Source organism: Phaethon aethereus, assembly GCF_964289735.1.
Source record: "Phaethon aethereus genome assembly, chromosome: 2".
NCBI lineage: Eukaryota > Metazoa > Chordata > Aves > Phaethontiformes > Phaethontidae > Phaethon > Phaethon aethereus.
Genome location: NC_138582.1, coordinates 41,509,553 through 41,532,377, shown reverse-complemented (window position 1 = coordinate 41,532,377; position 22,825 = coordinate 41,509,553). Strand labels below are relative to the sequence as shown.

The following is a 22,825-nucleotide window of genomic DNA, read 5'->3' as shown; positions in this document are numbered from 1 at the left end:
ACTTTGATGGAGTGTTGCTACCAAGGAGGAGGTCAGTAAGTTCATTTTCCACAGGACTATCCCTTCTGTTCAGATTAAGACAAAGAAGGGTGCCAGCCCTAATAATGGGTGGGGTGAGCTGTGGACACCTGCTCCTTTGGAACCAGATCAAAACCACCACTTTGTTCACACAGGCCACTAAAGGGCCACCTAATGGTAATGCCTTTCAGTCACCACTGATCTGAATTCACAACAACAACCTAAAGCGAAAAGACCCCACATCTCCCTAGTAGTCCTCTAAGCCCACTGGCTACCTCTCCCTCCACCCACACGTCTATCTTAAACTTACTTTGGATATTGGATTTGGATATGGCATGCTGGAAGCCAACATGTTCATTACTATCTAGATGTAGGTAGTGTTGATTGTAACATGGATTGACAGATTATTAAACAAACTGGCAAGAGTCCTAACATTTCTATAGTGACATTTTTTAGTATTAACAATTTAATATTCCTATCCTCAAAAATTCTAAAAATGTCTTGCTGTAGCTGTTTTTAAATGTTCTGAAAAAAAAAAATCTTTGCTACATATTGCAGTCATGCAGACAGGCATGGCATTTCATTTCTCAATATGAAATATATCTGTGCATGAATACTATGAAAACAATTCAAAATTAATGCTTGTTGCACTCAGATGCTACAGATAACGCACAGAATCCTCCAAAAATATACATACAGATATTAAGCATCATTAGAATTCTACATAAGTCTCAGAAAATTAAGTCTGTAAGAAAAAAGCAATATAGTTAATAACATATTCTTCTGTCTCTGTTTAATAATATCATGTAAAAACCTATCACATTTTCTCATATTTCCCAGGGGAGTGTATGCCCTGATTGTTAATGTCTAGCTATTGCATTTTATGTTGTTTTTTTTGCACCAAGTGGAGACAGAACTAGTCTCCAACTCAGCCTAATTTTTCCCCGAGGGGTAAGAATTCTTACTTAAAATGCACTTTAAAGAAATCTGCTACCTGTGTAACTCATTGGGCCAAACATTTCATAGATGTGTTCACCTTCAAATCAACTCAATTGGAATATTTTTAGCTGAATTAGAATAATATCAGCTAGGAAGAAAGCTTCTGCCAGAAATACAAGAGTATTCTGTCATGGTGTTGAAAATGGAGGTACAGATTAGTCTCAGCTTTTGCTGAATAATCAATGAATTCTAAGCCCCACAAAAATCAAAACAAATAGAGGAACTCTGTTGGCAACTGTATTAGACTGGCATTGTAAAAGTAAATACAGAGTGTCCATGGACTAAACCCACTGTTATTCTCATGCTATAGCACAGAACAGCAGCTTTGTCTCCAGAGAGTCTTCTGGCATTGTTTGACAATTGATACTTATATGTTTGTACCAACAGTTAGGGTGCAAATTGCCTGTTTAATGAAATATATTCAATCTCCTGATCAGTAAAACACACTTTTTTTTTTTTTTAATTACATGCAGTCCCACCCCTTTTTCAGCCTTGAGGAATGTGGGAAAAAACCCCCCAAAACTCCAAACCATACCTGTTCTCTTGGGCACACCGAATTCTGCAGCCTTCCTTAGGTATCACCAAGCCCAAATGCATCCTTAGCCGACAATTGGTGGGCCCTGTGTGGGGCCAGACATGAGTCCCTGGATGCATGATAGAATATTTGATCTGGAAGAAGAGAAAGGCAGCCCTTGAACACATTCAGCTTCACAGCCGTACTGCACAGGACTTCATTACACCTCATCCTTGACGATGGGCCAAAAGTACAATGTCACCTTTTGTTAGAGTCTCAGCAACAACTGTGATTTCTCATGTCCTAAAGGTGTTCAATACTACGAAAACCATGTCTTGTGGGGTGTGTGTGTGCATCCAGGTGTGTGCTTGTGTAAAAGTGCATATTTTTTATTTTGTTTAAAAAAAATAATCAGTATTCATATTGCAACCTGCAAATAATTATCTCCTACCTACGAGCAGAAAAATACCTTCTATTTTCCTATGGAAAGACTTACAGACACTCTTATCATTTAAAAGGATGGACCACAGGAGACATAAGGCCTGTGTTAGCCAGACTGACCGGCCTCTTTCAGATGACAACTGGCTTATGAAGGTCACTGTCAGCGTTGGCTAGAGCAACCATGAGATGGTGGAGTTCAGGATCATGAGGGAGAATGACAAAAAGCAGGATTACTACCCACAGCTTCAGGAAAGCAGACCTGGGTTTATTTAGGAATCTGAAAGCTGGGGAAAATCGCATAAGATACAGTGCTGAAGAGAAGAGGCGTCTAGGACAGCTGGTTGATTTTTAAGGATCACCTTGTCCAAGCTCAAGAATGGTTCATCCTCATGTGCAGGAAGCATAGAGCACCAGACAAAACTGAAACACAAAAAGGAAGCACACAAGAGGTGGAAGCAGGGTCAGGTCACCCAGGAAGGGCGTAGAGACACCCTTTGAGCATGCAGGGATGAGGTTAGGAAAGTCAAAGCTCTTCTGGTGTTGCACCTGGACATGGAAGTGAAGGGCAAAAAGAAAGGTTTCTACAAATACATCAGTAATAAAAGGAAGTCTAGCGAAAATGTGCTGCTAAATGTGGCAGATCTGATGACAAAGGACAGGGAAAAGACTGAGGCAGTACATGCCTTTTTTGCCCCAATCTTAACTGGTATGATTGGCCTTCAGGAATCCCAAGCACCTGAGACCAGTGGAAAAGACTGGTGTAAAGTCAACTTACCCTCAGGGGAGAAGGATCAGGTTAGGGAACATTTAAACAAACTCAACAAATTGGACCATGTGTTCTGATGGGATCCACCTATGAGTGCTGAGGGAGCTGGACGATGTTGTGAATCCACACTCAATCTTTGAAAGGTCATGGCAACCAGCAGAAGTCCCTGAGGACTGGTAGAAAGCAAATATTGTTCCTATCATCAAGAAGGGCAAGGAGGAGGATCTGAGGAGCTATAAGCTAGTCAGCCTCACCTTGATCCTTGGGAAGGTGATGGAGCAAATAATCCTGGAAACCGTTTCCAAACACATGAAGGAAAAGAAGGTGACTGGGAGCAGTCAGCATGGGTTTGTGAAGGGCAAATTGTACTTAACCAGCTCTCTATGGCAAGATGTCTAGCTTGGTGGATGAGGGGAGATTAGTGGGTATTGGTTATCTCAACTTTATTAAGGCTTTCAATACTGTCTGCCATAAACATCTTCATTGACAAACTGATGAAATAGAAATTAGGTAAGTTGACAGTGAGGTGTATTGAAAACTGGAAGTTCAGCCAGGCTCAAAGTGTTGTGATCAGAGGCACAAAGTCCAGCTGGAAGCCACTCATCAAAGGTGTACCCCAGGGCTCAATATTAAGTCCAACACTGTTTAATAGCTTCACAAATGACTTAGATGATGGGACAGAGTGCATCCCCCTCAGCAAGTTTGCAGATGATAGAAAATTGGACAGAAATGGCTGATACACTAATTTATTTTTTTTTGCTGCCATTCATGGGGACCTTGCCAGGCTGGAGAAAGCAGCAAACAGGAATATTATGATGTTCAACAAACAGAAGTGCAAAGTTCTGCACGGGGGAGGAATACCCCATGTATCAATACAAGCTAGTGGACAACTGTCTGGAAAACAACTTCCCAGAAAAAGACTGTGGGATGCTTATAGACAACAATTTAAGCATGAGCCAGCAATGTGTCCTCGCAGCAAAGATGACCAGCAGCCTCCAGGGATGCATTAGGGGGAGCTTTGGCAGCAGGTTGAGGAAGGTTACCCTTCCCCTCTACTCAGAGTTGTTGACACGTCTTGAGTGCTGGGTCCAGTTCTGTGCTACCTACTATGAGAGAGACATGGACATACGGGAACAAGTCTAGTGAAGAGCTATAAAGGTGATCAAGAGATTGGAGCCTCTGACATACAAAAGGAAGCTGAAAGAGCTGGGATTGCTCAGCCTGCAGAACAGAAGGCTCAGGGGGATCTTATCAATGTATATAAATATCTGATAGGAGAAGTGAAGAAGATGGAGGCAGGCTCTTCTCAACAGTATCCAGTGAAAGGCAAAGAGGCAATGGACATAGATAGAAATACAGGAAACTCCATTTAAACATAAGAAAACACATTTTTCCTGTACACTGGAACAGGTTGCCCAGAGAGGCTGTACAGTCTCTATTCCTAGAGGCATTCAAAACCTGACTGGACACAGTCCAGAGTTCATCATGCTTTGAGCAAGGGGTTGGACTAGGTAATCTCCAGGCGTCCCTTCCCATTTCAACCCTTCTGCAATTCTACAACAACCCAACGAACAGGAAGTGTGAATAATGCATGACAGTGGTGAGAAGCATCTTTTCAACTGAGACAGCTGCACATCAGGCTGGGATAGAGTAACTAGGGATAGGGTTTAAGGCGTTGCTTGCTCTCCAACTGTAACAAAATCAGAAGATGACAGTGTGTGTCTAATGCCTTAGCCATTCCCACTATCTGAGTTTTCAGCTTAACAGCAGTTTCTTATGGCAGCAAGTGGTAAGCTCCAGTGGCTGTCATGAACACAGATGCTCCAACCCATCATCTCTGCTACATCAAGATGCATTAACTTGATTGCCCTCTCAGACTCTAATGCACTGCAAATAACTGGCTATGCAGGATAGCTACTAATATCCCAGAAAAACACTTTTTTGAATGCTAATATACCAGGACTGCAGAATGATTACTCTCCTGTATTTTATCTGACCACACAGATCAGTCTAGGTATGTATGTGTTGTCCTCGAGTACTAGAAAGAATTGTGAACTACCGACCAGTTATAGTACGATTGTAAAGTAAAACTCCAAAGAGTTAAGAAATGCCCAGAATTAAACCTACCTGTGCTACTTTTAGTTTACTGCTATTTTAGAAGAATTACATAATTTTAGTAATATGATCACTTGCTATTGTTCTATATAGTCTTTCAGCAGCACTGAGCAAGGTAGTTGATTATTTTACATTTCTTTTATCTTTGTCAATACACAAGGTGACCAAAGCATCCAAATGGTCTATCTACCACAGAATTCCTAATTTCCTTATTGTGTATGTTCCCATTGCTTCCAAGTGCTTCAGTATGTGAATAGAGATTAGGTGATATTTTAAATTTAATTTACCAGTAAGAATCTGAGGCATGGCTAGCATAAGACCAAAATTGTCCTAGGCATCCCCTAATATTGGATGTAAAACTTCGGAATTCTAGAGCATAATTTTTCAGACTATTTTACATTTTATATGTTCAAAACTCACGACTACAGCTATAGCTGTGCATATGCAATGCTTCCACAAACCACATCCTGGTGATAACGTGTGGGATACCAAAAAAATATGAACAAAATAGTAGCTCTCAAAGAGAATTTGCTCTCTGGGATAGATCCATCCTGGCTATGGATGCCACAGAAAGCAGTTTTCTTGCTGTTAGCCACACTGAGCATGATGACCCCTCTCATAAGTTATATCCACTACAACCAGCTTTTACAACAAATCAATGAAACAATAGCCTTGTTCATTCCCACAACATGAGCTGTCTAGTGCGCTTCTGCACATCAAAAGCAAGAGTCTGGTGAAAAAGCTGAATACCTTCTCTCAAGGCTCTGAGTTAGGATTATGCTAGCACTATGTTTTCCAACTTTTCCAGGCTATTCTCATGTAGTCATTACAGATAAAATATAATGACTTAAAAGAAGAAAAAAAAAGAATAATGAAAAATTCTGTCCTGCAGAATTCTGTCCTACAGAATCACAGATGTCCTACAGATACCTGTGTTGGGCCATTCATTCAGATGTGTATGTATTGATCCTTACCATATATGTCTACTGCATGATTTAATGAGGTTAATTTGTGTAGCAGAGTCATCAGTGTAGACCAAGCACTTGAAACAAAGTTTGTTGGCACCCAAGGCCACAGCTCATGGATGTAAAATTTCCTTCCTTTACCTTTAGGAAAGAAGCCTGTGACAGCAGTACTGTTGTTTGGCTTCCATGAGGCGATTCTCCTTCTGTCTAACACAGCCAGGCTGGGGTGGATGGGTGAAGTTTATCACAGTGAAAATCCGGCTCACTGAATTAGTCTTGTAGTTAGGTTCAGACCAGAAAAAAAATTAGCTTAGAAAGGACCTAATCCAACCTCCTGCTCAAAGCAGGGTTAGGTGTGAGTCAGATCAGGTCACCTGGGGCTGAGGTTTAGTAAATTATTACTTATTGGTTGACCCATAGCAAATAACTGCTTACCTACTACAAGCTCCCAGCGAGCACAAGGTAAAATGGCTCAACTAAAGATTCCATCAAAAGGTTTCAGCTGACATATTTCACCTTGTATTTGCTGAGGGCTAAAATTGGGCATATTTTTACTGTTAACTTCATTGTGTGCTTGATGCATGATTAAATATACCAAGGTCAGGCATCCCTTTATACGTGTTCCTCAAAATCATCTGCTCCCAGCGTTAGGAATTTGCAAAACTGAATAAATTTGCCAGGTACCTGCCCTCTTCTGCAGCCAGTAGCTTCTGGGAATCTTTCCAATAAAGCGCATGTTTTCGGAACACTTTTACAAGCATTCTCATTTTTTCTTCCTAATGAAAATAATGGATAGAGTATTGGTAAGAACAGTGAACGAACATTTCCTTGTTTTCTGCTTTGCAGAAGAACAACAAAGCTGTCAAAGAGCTTACACTGAAAGACAGGTAAATATTATTATTCCCATTTTACAGATTATGAAACAGAAGTATTAACACATTGCAATATCAGAGCAGCCTGCAACATCTTTGCTTTTACATTATTTGTGAAGAGCAGGCTTTCTACCACTTTTTAAACATGATTCTAAAAGTATAATCATTGATGAGGCTGCATAGAAAAAGAAGATGAAAAATGCCACCAACATCTTATCATTTCAACACCAGATTATGTTTTGATATAAGTTGCTTTTAATATTTTATTTTACAGTACTCTTTCGTATTATAAGAATTTAAGGTCATTCCAATAGTTGGGCCTCGCACTGCACAGCTCAGGGACAGGGCAGCAGGCTTATAAAGCACATATTCTTTTGCTCATGCTATTTCTGAATGATAGATTTCACCTAGCTGACAACACAATATTGAGGATGTGCCCTCTCCCATGTTCCCATCTTCCCTCAGGCTGATCTGTACTATGAATTACCACGCAAAATGTTGGCAGCCTTGCCAGAAGAGGAGTGTTACCCTCAAAGGAGGTCTTAGAAGTGCTTGGGGACAACATGGTTTAGAATAAAGAACTCTTGTTCACTGTCGCATGGGTCCCAGACACTATTTTACTAGCTCCCTTCTTCTGCAGATTCAGTGATTACAAAAACGGTTCTGGACAAAACAGTGTTGCTACACTATATTACCTGAGAAAGTCAAATTGGGGCAAGGGAAGAAATACAAAATGTTTTACCTTGTTGCCATAAGGTAAACTGGCTCCAGTCTCCTTTTTCTCGTAGATTCTCATCTTCAGGCAGGAAGAGGCTTCTTTTTTTATCCATCACAGCAAGCCCCTCATCCCGAATGAGCTTCCAATTTTTTTCTAAGGACTGTTGTGAGAGCCATGTTACTGCACTGAGAACTTACTTTGTTTAGCTTTAGTACCATTTTTATTTTTCCCTGACATTATTAACTTTTCTTTAATATAAAAGCACTAAAAAAGTGTTCATCATCATTATCAAGTTTCTGTATATTCAATTCCCTTCTGACACATTAAGGCAGGAAAAACAACTTTCACAGCATTCTTCAGATTCAATTACATTGGGGTCGTAAAATTTCAATAATCCCCAGCCTCTTTGCAGACTAGGCCTCACTTTGACTTGTTTTTTGATTAGCCTAAGTGCTCTTTAACAGATCATTTCATATTGCAATCTAAGGAGAGTATTGATCTTCTTAAAGACAGCACATGTTACCTGGAGCACTCCTGCGACTAGAAAACCACTCGCGTAACCTGGAACTCCAGCTGCTGACAGAACATCACAGTTCAAAGAGGACAAATGTAAACAGGCTACTTACGTTGACAGTTATGATTTAAATCCTCAAAAAGGGTTGCAAAGACTCACTTGCACATGCTGATGTTATTGAAAAAGATCAAATACGACTTGAAATGCCAGGTGATGATTTATGGACACAACCACTAAAAATGTGTAAGCTGCCTTGTACTTCATACATACTAAAATCACAAGATTATAGAACTAAAAATTCTGTTCTCTGCTGCCTTGGGACACTATGCTTGTAAAAATCAGATAGATCAGGAAACCTTTTATTCTATCAATAATAAGTAATTTTAATGTTATAGCAATATAAATTAAAAACCCACAATTTAACAATGGACCTGGATAAAAGTGACTTCCATTTGTCAGCTTCTTACTTTACTCACTAAACCTTATTTTGGGTGAATACTTCTACATTTTTCCTTTGTGCTCTTGAACAAAGCATTTCTGTAAGGGATTTTCAATCAATTTCATATCGAAAATAGTGTTCCCACACTGCCTCTTTATATGATGCGTAAAGCTGAGTAAAACTCAAAAGTCTGGGAGACTAGGTGATATAACTGCCCCTTTTTATCCTTAAAACTCCATATGCTTATTAGCCTTCCTCATTTAAATTGAACAGTTGCATTTTCCACTTGAGTTTTTTCAATTAAAAGACAAGCTGATCACACAAAATAGGTTGTACATTGATATATCATAAAAGGCTCAGCAAGCCATGGCTAGAACATGCTGTCTATAACACAGGAACCTTCTCCCACTAGAACATTTTTAGGTAGGCTAAGATCTATGAAAATTAGGATTGCAGTTCTATTATTACAGTACTCTCTTCTTCCTAGCAAATTGTTTTCTCTCTCATCCGTCAGTAAAGGGGAAGAGCACTTACGATTTTTCCTGGTGCATTCACCGTATTCTCTCCCACTGATGGGTTTCCATACCACTCATTTATCAGTTAATATTAACAGGAAGTATTAATGTTTTGCACAAAATCTTTGGAAAACTGTCTTTTCCAAAACGCAGGGTGTGGAACGAGACTGTGACATTTCCACCTGATCAGAGATGAGTATGGGAACAGTGCTGGTACTGATTCAGCGCTGCCATATCTACAAAAGGAAATACCAGCTTGAGTACCTGCTTTTGCACTGGCTGGAGAAGAGAAAGAAAAGAGTAACTTACAGGATAACGCAGGCCTCAAATTAAAGCGATACAGATCAACAAAACCAGAAAACTTTAAAAGATATTACAACTGCTTCTCTGTTTCCTCAAACTCCTCCTACTCTATTCTCTGAAAAAAAGGTAAGAGGGGGCATTCACCCATGAAGACAAGATGATGCATGAAGAGCACTAGTGGTCCAAGGAGTTGCGGGCGACAGCTGCTTTTTCACCTCTAATTGTTCACAAGTGCATAGGCTGAACGTTAACCCCCAAAGGTATGTGTTTGTCCTTGCCTTTTAAGGCTCCTTCCCTAACATGTTGGATATGAAGTAATTTGAATACGTCATTGATTTTGAACTAGCTCCTCTCAATGGTTTTAGACATAACTTGCACTGAAATCAAAAGTGCCTCTATACTCCTGAAAACATGGACCCCATCTATTCAAGACACTTATGGGGCTTTACTATGAGTAATAGGCAACACCTAGGTAGAAAGGAAGCTGGGATTTACAGGAATTCAAACACTGCTCAGCCTTGATCTTCCTGATTTGACAGACTCTTAGGCATATCTTGAACGGTAAGAATGCATAACACCATTAAAACATAACGACTGAGTCCAGGACTTGGACTTAAGGCTTTTGATCCAAGAGCTGATATCTGCAGAAAAAAGTTAAATATGCTTATACTGCATAATATGTAGGGATTCAAGCCTCAGGTTAGAGCAACAAATTCATATTATGTTTGATGCAATATCCTGATTTCAAGTTAAGAATCAGGTGGTGAACAGCATTAAGAGCATATGTACTTGTTTCGTAGCAGCTGATTCCCATAAACCTCCATATGGCTTTTTAAATACAGTTTCTAACAATAATGGAAGTTTACAGTTGCTTTACATCTGGCAATAGTGTAGATTTTATTGGCAAAGACATTACTGTATTTAAATAGGGATTTTTTAATATTGTTTTATTTTTATGTGTGACTATTATATTAAAAGAATCTTTATACTGTGCTGTCAAACCTTTTCAAATGCATGGTCATAAATGACACAGGCAGAGATTAAGAAGTTACTACCCCTCATGTGAGGCATAGCTACTGACCACACACGCATTGGACTATAAAATAAAATCATGGTGAAGACTTCAATCTATTTCACTTTGCTACTGAAACAGAGTAGGAGAATGTTCATGATCAGTTACCGTGTCTCTGCTGGGGAACACTGGTGACCTCCAAGTAAGGGACAGTATTTTAAACCTCTCAAAATAGATTCCTTGCACACATTTGGTCACTCACAGTGCCTGAACATCAGCATATTTACACATCATCTCTGCTCTTTTCAACACAAGGCTCCCCTTAAAGCATCGAGCTACACTTTAAATGCATATTTCAATTTAATTTCTCCCTTAAGTATGAATGTTTAGGTATTATTAGTTAAACCATTAAGCCCTAGCTGTCACTCTGCAGAAAACATTATGGATATGTGCTGTTGCCAGTACTTCCATTCTTCTGCACTGTTTTTGCTGCACTTTAAACTTTTAATTAATAAAATCTAAGCCATCAAAGAAAACTGACAATACAAGATCTACTTTAATCAATCAGCTATTCACTGTAGTATATTATTGGCAAAGCATCCTCTGGGTGCTTTCCAAAAGTCAACGGACACAACGTGAGGAAAGGACAATGTTAACAAGGTCATTACCTATGTATTAGTTTCAGACTGGTGAAAAGTCTCTAGGATCCAATGGCATTGTACCTCTCATTATTTTTTTAAACAAACACCAGAATAGAAAAATAATGCTATACTGAGGTTCTACAAAAGTAACCAGAGAATGATGCAATGACTCAGTAAGACCTCCCATGTAAAGGTAATTGCCCCAAGAGAGGAGGACAGCTTTCCAAAGATAAAAGTAAGGTTTCATTTTCGCTGAGCTCAGTCAAGAAAGAGTTTATTGAATCTCCAAATCCGAAGGCCTGAAATACTGTAGATCAGAAACTTTAACAGAACATTTCTACATAAATCACATGACACGCTCTTCCTAATTTAAGGGCTTATATCTTCTGCTCCCTGAGAAAGCAGGTGCCCCTTCCTATTCTTTCAAGGAAGCGACAAAAAACTTAAGCAGTAACAAGCAGCAGCTAAAAAGATGCAAAGATCCATGTCCCTTTGGCACAGTAGCACTAACCAGGATTTACCACCATAATACACATCCTGTTAAGTGTTATTGAGATGTTCTCAGGGTTTTTTTTGTTTGTTTTTTTTTTTAAGAAATTAAAAAACCCCTCTCCCTTAAGACATCGAGGCTAGTAGGTAACAGTGAAGTAAATAAAGTAGGAGATTGTCTTTAATATTACCCATCAGGCAGCTAAACATCAGGCCTAAATTAGTTGTTTATGCTTCTTTTTTTGGTAAAGCAGTAGGAAAGTTAACACCAGAAACGAGACATGCCATCCTTAGATAGTTATTTAACATAGTAAAAATTAATCATCCTCTGGAAATACCTCTTTTTTGACCTGTAAACTAGACCACTAGCATGGACAATATGCCTTATGTCTGTATGACTACAGTTAGGTGAGCTGAATGCCCCTCAGAAGGAATTTATTAAATGGGAATAACAAAAAAAGACAATTTTTTCTTTGTGTTTTCTGTGGAAAAAGCAAGGCACTGTCAAAATTCACATCTCCATCTTCAGAAAACACATCATCCTTTATAAGAAAATCAAGCCAGGTCTGTCCTATAAGATGCTACTGACCACAGCTGTGCTGGTTAGTAGAATGAACCAAAAAGAGCTGCCTGTCTGCCTTCAGCACTGTCTCAGTTAGCCACAAATAAATCCTCAGTTAGCACTGTTAAGCTACCAAGATATTGAAAATAGCTTGTTCACATTTAACAACAAGTGGTGAAACACAGGGAGAGAGGGTCAGGGCCTCCAGTGCTTTGCCCTTCCTACGGCAGTTTTCCACATCAAATTCTATCATTGGGGTTTGGCAGCATTTCCCATACATCCCGCACAGATGTAAGAGGAACGTATCAAGATGAAGCAGTATGAAATAACTGCTGATTGGTTTTTGCTTTGTGGAATGGGGAAATAGTTTTTTTTTTTTTTTAACTAAAACATGTGCAGAAGTCAGACTATTTCAGAAATTAATAAAAACAATGTCTTCAATGATTTTTTGCCACTTTCTGGAGAATACTACCTGAAATTTTGCTTGTACGTTATCAGAATCAAGCATGCTTTCTTTCAAAACTTCAAGTACTTTCTTGAGTTATGGAGGAAACACAACAATACAAATATTTTTCCTGATGCATTTAACTTGTATTTTGGGTTTATATTTTCAATGGTGAACATTATCTTGAAGAATGTAAATCTTACCACCCCCAAATTACTATATAAGTAAATTAGCAGCCATCAACTTAGTCCAGATTCAATGACATATGGCTAATAAACCAGATAAGATATACACCGCAAAATGATAAGATTGAAGAGGTAAGAGTGGTTTTCCAGAGACAGAGTTGTGCTGTGGAGGGCAGGAGTAAATTTCTATCCTTGTTGGTCTTCTGAATGGCTCTTCTAGGAGCCATGCAGGATGCTGATCCAAACCAAGGCTTCCATATGTGGTCTGATCCATCTGAAGAAAATCCCTTCAAGATGGAGCCCTGCCCATTTTATAACAGGAAACTGAATTCTTTCACCCTTCAAAGCTGCCTTGTCTCCTCACACCAGGGGTCATGGGATCATTACCTTCTGTGACTTAGGAATTGGAACGGAATATCTAAGGAATATCTTACGTGTTAAGAGGCTGTAAAACATCCCTGCAGATAGCTCTAAAACATCAATAAAATAATGCATATTCCTTCTTTGTTGTTTGTCAAAAGTATGATAAGAAGTTCCCAGTTTCTCCATCTCCTTTATGGCAGGAAGTATCTATTCCTACACATTCCTCAAGAATAAGTTCAATACATGCACATTTCAAATATTCCCAAATGCTAGTTCATAAAGCTAATTGCTTTTTTTGTGTGACTGAAACTACACTGGAGAATCACACTTCAATCTAAATTTCCTAGCCTTATTTATGCTACCATCAAAAGCGTAAAAAGGAGTAATCTTCCTTTTTTAATTTTTCTTTCTTTAAAAAAAAATTCATCCTTTCATAGTAGGTTTTTAACATGTTATGTAACTAAGTATAATGAATCACTCTGAAGTCTCTTGCAAACAAGCATTTACGGTTTTAAATTATTTGTGCAGAATAATTTTGCTGAACCATACACCAATAACTAAAACATACAGGAAAAACAGGGTTCTTCCCCCTTTTTTATTTTTAATTTTTTTAGGAATCGCCTAAAATTATTAAAATAAAACAATAAAAATGATGCTATTTTGGAAACATAAATTATTATTATGAATAATACTTGCATTAAATAAAAAAAGAACTTTAAAGAACTTAAATTCTGTGGTGTTATCTTTTGCTAAATCCATCGCTGGGAGTCTACACCTGTTTCTTTTCTGCAATTAAAAGCTTCCAGAGAAGTCACCAAATATTACAGAAGGGAGGAAGGACACAGCCTTTCCTGACTCATGAGAAATTCACTATGGGTGTCCCAGACATTACCAAAGCCTGCTGTCATTTTGCACTTAAGGCATTATGCTTGTCTACCATGCAAATTTTGTGTTTATTAATCATTTCAGCTACCCTGTACCCACTCTCCATTTTGAAAATGCCTGAGCTCATTTTATAGTATCCTAGTTGTGCTCAGTCAGACATTAGTGTCTGGTACTCACAGGCAGTGATTCAGATGTTATAGATTAGCATTTTCTCTACTTAATACCTTAGAGTATAGTTGTTATTAAAAAACAAAACAAAACAAAATACAGAGAAACAAACTGCCTTACCTTCACCAGTTCCGTATAACCCGTTTCTTTTGCTGTCCACCAAGGCTGAGCTTTCAGTCCCTTGACATTGTAGAGAGAGCGCTGCCAAACTGATGCAAAGTGACCTCTTTGGTATCCAAGTTCATACCACTTGTATGCCTAAAATGTTAACAACCTATGTTAACAACCAAATTCATATCAGCCAAGCTCCCACAGAAAAAAAGTAACATGCTTTTCTGGTAAGTTAACAGACTGCCTCTTTGGATGCTGGGGTTATTCTTCTAATGAAATATAGTAACAAACACTTTAAAGAAAAAAAACCCCATGCAAACCCCAAAAACCCCAACTAACAATCCCAAAATAAATCAGGCAGCCAACTCTGTCCAATCCAACATTAGAAAAATAGGATAATCTTCTCACAACTGTTCACACCAAATATGGGTGCACAATCTAGGCACTGTCCTTGAGCTTGGGAGATCCAATTGTTTGTCATATTGGTCAACCTTGTTTTCTCTATGTTTCAATTCTCTACCCATGACTAAAGATGACTGCTTTCTGCTGCCAATGGAGATGCTGTGATGAGGAAAACAGGCTGGCATTGTGGATCTGAATTGTTATGTAGTTATCTAATATATATGTACACTTGAGTTTCTTCAAGTATTTGTTGCCACACCAGAACTGAGCTGATGCTACTAATTTTTCTTGTCTCTTCCCTTTATTTCACATGATAGAAACCTACTGAGGCTAAATACCAGACCTTTGCTTGTCTTACTCTTCCTTTCCTCAACTTGCTTTGCCACCATATAGCAGCAAAATGAGGTCTTGCAAAGGAAGAAAATGGGATGCTTGGAAAGAAAAGATCCAGCATGAGTAGTACTGCCATGAACCATATACAGAGAAGGTTACACAGAGCTGCCTCCTTCCTGTCCAGCACTGATGCTACAGCTGCAATATTTTAGACAACACAAAAAAAAAAAAAAAGAAAAAAAAAGGATATGATAGGACAGCTAAGTAGGGAGATATGAGGATAAGAAGTCCAGAGCAGAGGAGCTGAAAGCAGGCAGCAATCCCTGCCTTGAACAGAAACCATCCAAAAACCTCCTTACTTGCACAGAGTCCCACCCTAGACACACTGCTTGAAATTCACTCCCACCCAAGTCTGCAACCTATCCAATTTGCCTCCACCTAAGCATCACTCATCCATGTTCTCACACTCCTTCACCCAACCTGATATTTATTCTTATCTCACTTACATAAAACAGGCTATGTTCCCCAAGATGCAAGTTGTAATAGCAGTGGGATATCAATAGATGGTTCATGCTGACTGCCTGCATTCATTTGCAATGGCTGGAGTTAGCCCAAATGATAAGGGGGATGAATTACTTGTTTCAACCACTGACTGATGCGTATGAGTGCTGCTGCTCTTTAAGATCCATCAGCTATAATCATGATGTTAATAGATTAACTGTTAATCGTTATCTATTAGAAGAATTGTGGTATGAAGTTGCCTTTGACAGCATGGAGTAGTGTTGGGTTGCCTTGCTCATCCTTTCCAGTCCTGAGTTTCCATGAGAAACCTTTGTCTTCACATGCAGATCTTGGCAGCAGAAAGACAAAATAATGATCACTGTACTATTCAGGACAGCTACAATAGCTTCAATACAGCTACAATACAGCTTCTTTTGCAGGAAAGTAATTGTTTGAGATGCACCCAGTTTATACATTCTGTGTGCAGAGCACTTTGTTCTATAATACCTACCACAGTTCTAATTTACGTTCTTTTAAGTCAGTTTGGCATATTATCAAATTATAGTTGGAAAGAGCATACTTAACACTGTTCCCCTAACACTTACCAAGACCACATTCATAATTCCTAATTTAGTCCTAACAGTGAATATCTACCTTCAGCAAACCTTCAGTGATAACAATTTCACGTGTTCTTTAAATATTGATCTGTTTCCTTGATTAAATATTGAAGTTCAGCAAGTCTATCGAGGTCGGTGAGAAAAACTTAGCTTAACAGTGGCTTTTCCACTGATAAATTTAAAAGTCTCCTCTATGCCAAGAAGTTCATTTGTCATTGATTAAAACTTTTTCTACAGCAGATTTTACCATTAACTCCATAAACATTAACACATAATTATCCTGGGGATTGGGATGATATACGTTAATTACATCTGTGTGGTATCTCTACTCAAACATTTTAATGGGATGCTCTAGGCTCAGTCATTCAACCCAGAATATTCCACAGAAGAATACAGAGATTTTCTGTTTGGTTTTCAGTTGAAAGAAGGACAGAGAGTCAGCGTGAACGTAAGCAGACACTCTGTGTGTGTGTGTTTACGCATAGAATGAGGCCAACTAATTCTCACTTGTAAGTGAACTTTCAAATTCAAAAAATTTCATAGGAAGAGTATTTTATTCTACTTTCAGAGAAGGCAATCTAACTTAAAAAATACAGATATTACATTTCCATGTATATGTAAGGCATTGTAATAAAAGTTCCAGGATTTATAAAAAAAGAAAATTAACCTGATTAACTAGGCTTAAGAAAGGTGACTAGCATAAGCTTCATTACAGTCCACCTGACCATAGTTCACATTGGAGAACTGCCTACCAACTGGGCCAAGATACTCAAGCATTCTTTACAGTATTTTAGGTATCAATATTTCAGTCCTATTACTGGCTAACTGATTAAAAAGCAGTTGCACCATGCTTTTTTATTCTTTTCATATTTCCTGTCCAGGAACCTGAGAAGGATTTTTTGGTTTGTTTTTAAATTCTTGTCCATAGTAAAGTTCATTACTAATAACAGTCTTCAAAAAAAGCCTTTTACTTCCCTACCATGGCCATAGTGCTAATTCATGCATTTAAATTTGCCTTTTATATTAAATTTGGTTTTAAATTAACAAATTGGAAACTCATATGATTTTCAGTCATGTATACTTGCTTTTGTTGGGCATGCAACAGATTTATTGCACAAATCTCTGCTTTTCTGATCTGTTTGCTACTTTAACTACTGGACAAATACCATAAGTCAGCCCACACATTCAGTCCTCTCATGGTCGTCTTTTGTCACATACTCATTGCTGCTCAAGATCACTTTGGGAAAGAAGGGAAGTTTACAAAACACCATTATAGCAGAGCTATGACAGAACTTCTATACAGTGCTATACATGTAACTGGGTTTTTTTAAACTCTGGTTAAAATCTTTGTTGTAAGTGGTAGGAGCGGAAAACACTCTAAAAACACCTTCACTGAATTTCTGAAAAATGTTTGGTCCCTTAGTTCAAACTGCCCGATGCAAACTTCAAAAGTTTAGGTTAGTTCTAAAGCAAGGGATGCTAAGAAATTGTATTGTCTCCAATGGCAGATTTTTTGCTATTGCTCATCTTGACCTCTACACACATATGCTGGATTGTTATTGCAATACTCACATTTTCAGCATTGAGCCTGTGCTTAAAAGTTTTTCTGGATTCTGCAGTCCATCAGAGGCTTAGACTTTAAAGCAAGAACATGTTAAATGCCTACCTCTTTGTCTCCCATTCTCTGCAAGGCATCACCCAGATGAAAATAAAAGCGGCCATCATTTGTGCCAGGGTCACCAGACTCCAGTCCTTCCTGAAGGAAAAAAAAAAAAAAAAAAAAAAGGTATAAGAGAAACTTCAATAGGACTTCTAAAAGAGTTCATTTGATTGCTGTAAATAGACTGCCAATTCTATGCAAGAGATAGGCTATGAAATCAGCTATAAAATATAACCACCATGGTAACCTGGAACTTAGGTTGAATGAATACAACACTTCAGCAAAAAGACACTGAGAAATATTACCAGTTTTCCAAATGCCATGGCCTCTCCCCTCAGTCCCTCCAAGACAGAGGTAAATTCAGAAATGGACACTTGCCCCTGACCCTATATACATATACACAAGCATTTTAAAAAGCTGGATTAAGGTTTTATTTTGTAGTATTTCTTCCCAAACACTCAGAAGTATACACAAGCCCCCTCTGAAATTTCGTTTACAGCATACTGCCAAACTCAAAACACAACTGTGTTAACCCCTAACTTAGGATTAAGCACTAATAAAACAAATACTTGGTGTTTAAGAATTGATGTGTCTCAATGTACAAGCTTGTTCCAGTTCATGGGCAGTGATATAGCAATATAACTCCAACATGTAGCTTAAACTGTGATTTGTGATTAGTATGCTTCTACCTTGACATGTTTTATACATTCCAATTTTATTTTTTTACAGGTAAGATATTTACCATAGGTGAGAAAAGTAAAATACCTTCAGATAGGGTATGCTCTCCGCTATCTTGTTTTCTGCCTTCAGGATGAAGCCATAATGTACTTTGGCAAAGCCATCATTTGGAGCCAGGCTTAGCACCTGTTTGAGAGCAAATGAATTAAATACTCATGTATGGATATATGCAAATCAACAAACCTGTGCACATACCAGTATTTAGTGATGCAATGACATTTTCTTCCATCACTGATTCTCAGACAAATTCTTGGCTTGGCTGTATTTTCTTTTCCCCATTCACTTTTGTGCTTCTCCAGAAAAATCTATTAAAAGCCAAACTTTAAAGTCTCAGAAGTAAAATTATTCCAACTGGAATCTCTGAATCGCATTTTTTTTGTTGTTGTCTTTCTCCACCCTCTCTCTTGAGTTACTGCACGCTACATTACAGAATTAACACCATTTATCAACACTTAAGTGACATAGCCCAGGTTTGAGTAATCTGAAGGAAAGCAGCTGCTTTTGAACAAGTCTACAGCACAGTCACAGGAAGCGTAGTGTAGAAATATACCTGAAATATAGTTTAAAGTTGGGTAGGTTTGTACTGTTAGCAAACCAGTTTTGGTAAAAGAAAACAGACTGCGCTGTTAAGCACAGTGAGTACAATTACGAAAGACGCTGTAGAATAATGCGTGCATCACATAACGGGCTGCGCAGACCCTGGGGACGCGAAGGGCTTTCTCAGCCCTACGGTGAACCGGAGCACGCTCTGGCAGAGCTTACGCTTGCTGGGCCAAGAGAAAGCCATCAGACGGTAATGCAAGGTCTACGGCAGTAGGGATTCAACGTGCTTTCACACTAGAAGGTGATGGATAAATTATTCTTGTATAGCTGTGCGCTGCACTCTTGGACCAAGGCCAAGGCCTAGCGTGCTGAATTAAGCCAAAAGAGTTTGTATCCTGAACAAGACGTGACTCAGTTTCGCAGGAAAGGACAACCCATAGGCAAATACGCAGAGATGGATATTTCATGGGGACCGTGCAAGAGAAAGATTTGTGAGTACAAGGACAGCTGTAGGAAAGGATCAGTGTACAGGGGGGTGTTTCAGGGAAAGGAGGTGTGAAGCTGGCTGGCCTGAGTTCTGAACCATATATTCGTAACACTACTGAAATAATGTAAGTGCATTTGGTCTGCCTCAACCAGGGGGAAAATTAGAGAATGTCTTGATCTACTTTCCAGCTCCACATTTCTATGATGTATATATTCAATATCTTTCATAGCTATATGCGATATCCATTACATGGTCGAGTCAACCTGTTGTCACACCTCTCCTCTCCTTAAAATAAGGGTGGACGGTCTTACCAGGACAGATTCTCAGCCTGTGAGGATCATCACCAGAGCCTGGCAGTCAGTGGAATTACAGAGGCTGATACCTGCTGATTGTCTAGCACAGCCACTAAATACAAAACAATGGACAGATGAGCAAGTTCTCTTGCCTACATCCATTTTTGAAGCTACTAAAATTATGCCATGGATAAAATGTCTGCATACATTACAGCCATTTCCCCCTGCCTTTTCCAGTCACTGTCTAACCTAATTTTTCAATCAAAATAATTACAAGCAAAACCATAGCAAGTCCTCTGGGCCAATTTCTCTGCTTTCTCAAATTTATTATATACAAACTACATCCAAGCAAAATGAAAATCAGTGCAATGTGGGTAAAAAATGTTATGAGTTAAAAATAGCAGCATTTCACTTCTGTTTGCAAAAAAGAGCTACTGTGAAGGAAAAATCAATTTGAGGATCTATCTGAAGTCCATAATATGACACACTATTAGCAAAAAGTGAACCTGGCAATTCATAGTAAGGATGAGCTTGATCCCCAATGTAAGAATACACGACCACCTTATGCATCTTATGTCTTTTGACTACAGTATTCTGTGTATAACCAGTTTGATCCAAGAATCTGTACCTGCAGGGTAAAATAAAATGACTGACAGAAATATTTATTAGTCATATAATTTTGTTACAGTTCCTTAAACTATAGGATAAAACCATCTGATTAATTAAGACAGAATAGAATTTTCTGTATTACAGTTCATTTAAACTATGCCGAGTTGCATTAAGGCATGATCTACATTCAGAGCCCCTAAAGAGAAGCGAAGAGATACAATCAGCAGAAATTACACTGGAAGTATTTAATGTAAATTGTATTACTCTGTTGCTGTTGCTGCATGCAATATTAATTATGTTTAGAAATAAGTTTTACTAAACTGCTCATAGCCCATTAAATATTAATCATGAATATAGAAATTAGCCTCTCGGGCTATCAATGGCTAATTAGCCAGGGCAGAGTACTGTGTTAATGTGGATATTCTGCTTTTGGTACCTGAGATAGCTCAATCAGAGCTGGCTTGTGCATGTCTGTATAATGCTGCACTGAGCCAGGCACGCATGCTTCAGTATGGCAGGCAGAAAGAGTGCTATTATCAGTGTAACTGGTTTAATAAAGTTCTCTTCTACTGTATGTTTATCATAATCTGTAGATCTTTGAAAACAAAAATAGCTTTAAATTCTACTAGGACTACTTTTAACATTATGTTTTCTTTGAAAATAACAATAGCTCTGAATTCTAGTAGAACTACTTTTAATGTTAGGTTTCTGTGTCCCTAAGTGTAATGTTCAAAATAAAATATTTTCATATTAGACAAAACTGAATTTCTCTCCAATTGGACACCATTTCCCATTTGTGGTTCAGCACAAAGTCTGGTAAATGCAGAACAGAAAAGTGTATTTTGTATCGGTTAAACTAAACCACACTACAGCTGTACACACAAAACTCTCTTGACCTGAAGTTCAATGTTTACACACATCGCTTTTGTAACAAGAAGAAGGAACATACTGTATTTAAAACTTTTGACATAAAAATGTGACAATAACACTGAAACAGCTTCTAAGACATAACAGATTTGGGGAAAATAATTTTAAAATAATTTTGGTTGGTTCCCAGTTTTAAATCTGGTTGTACAAAAAAGACAAGAATTGAATAGAAAAGAAGTAAACTGGCTATTAAAAGTAAAGCAGAAAGATTTCATTCACCAGGATTCCTTGGGCATGTACTCAGTTCCTTGAAGATGATGCCAGCTATAGATAGTCTGGTCTGAATTAGTATGTACTGTAATCCCAAGGGAAGGGACTGGGCCTGCGAAGGGTCCAGCTGGTTGCATGTGCTCAGCCCGTGCTTAACACAAACTGGTAACACTGAGTTAAGACGGAAATGTTACAGCAGGAAGCAAGGGAGGACACAGGTACCTTTTGCCCAAGAATCTAGCAGATTCACAGGAAATGAGAAGTTTGGAGTCTAGATTCTCCTCCACAGAAGAGTGTTCAACTACTTGGGAACTTGCCTGAGGAGCAGATACAACTATCACATGTACAAGAAGTCAGACAACCACGAAGAAAAGAACGGGACCAGAGGGGAACCAAAAAAAAGCTGAGCCTTTAGTTGAACAAGAGGTATGTTCTCTTGAGGATGTATCCTGACTTCTGCTCTCTCTTCCTAGATGTCCAAGCCTTGTGCACTAAAGAAGGCTTGAATAAAACATATGAACATCCTTACAGTGGGAACCAGGATTCACAAATATTGGAGGCATCTGCACACTGAGTTCATGCTCTTCTCTGTGCTCTCTTATTCTATTAAATGACTAATTTGTCCTACACTGGTGAGGAGGGTTTAATCACACTACAGAAGTTTCCCAGGTTTTTCAAAAATCATGGTAAGAGGAAGATGTCTCCTGGAGGCCCCCAGAACCTTTCTTCACAGTTTGCCCCTCTCTTCACTGACTACGCACAGAGCCTGAGCACCTATGGTAGGAGCTCCAATCCATATGCCATTCACTTTCTAAATATGCATTGCAGCAGCTGAGCGAAGCACTCAAGAGCAGACCATATGGCCCCTAAACAATCTGCCCAAAATCACATAAGAAGCCTTCAGTATAACCAAGAATAAAAGCAGTTACACATAAGCTTCTCCCTGTTTCTTTGCCTAGGTTTCCTTTCTTAAAATTATTCACATAAATTTATCCTGAATTACAATAAAATAAAAAAATTACGTGACTCTGTTGGAATTCAGTCTGAGGAATAGCCAGAATATGGACAAAACCCACATGATTTTTCAAAAGAATAAATCCAACTCCCTTTAAAATTTATTTATTTTTTGCTCTTTGACAAGGACAAAACTTCACTATGATCTATTCTATTTCAGTGGTTAGTGAACTGCAAAACAGAGTAATTACACTGGATGAAGTCGATGGAAGCATGGAAAACAATGTATTAAAAGCAGACCAGCTCTTATTTTGCATATCTGTTCTTAATCAGAGCAGTATACACTTCTTAGGTATATCAAACTTGGTATCAAAGTAACTATATAGCAAACTCATTACCTTCCTTCCCATTTATAAAAAGTTCTGTGAATATTGATACTAAGAAATTCTAACATCTACATTGTTTGCAGCAAAATACGGAAAAATTGCAAGGGGAAAATCTTGCCCAAAAG

General features: G+C 38.5%; 1 protein-coding gene across 1 annotated transcript in view; it reads right to left on the bottom strand.

The window, feature by feature from the left end:
- The window catches only part of ASPH (aspartate beta-hydroxylase), a gene marked incomplete at its 5' end in the record, with an annotated part of 111,566 nt that overhangs the window by 4,739 nt on the left and 84,002 nt on the right, over positions 1-22,825 (bottom strand). The window contains 6 exons of the mRNA XM_081996271.1: positions 1,553-1,686; positions 6,503-6,594; positions 7,433-7,568; positions 14,050-14,187; positions 17,560-17,649; positions 18,319-18,417. Coding sequence (XP_081852397.1) covers positions 1,553-1,686; positions 6,503-6,594; positions 7,433-7,568; positions 14,050-14,187; positions 17,560-17,649; positions 18,319-18,417 — 689 coding nt within the window. The remainder of the gene's footprint in view (positions 1-1,552; positions 1,687-6,502; positions 6,595-7,432; positions 7,569-14,049; positions 14,188-17,559; positions 17,650-18,318; positions 18,418-22,825) is intronic.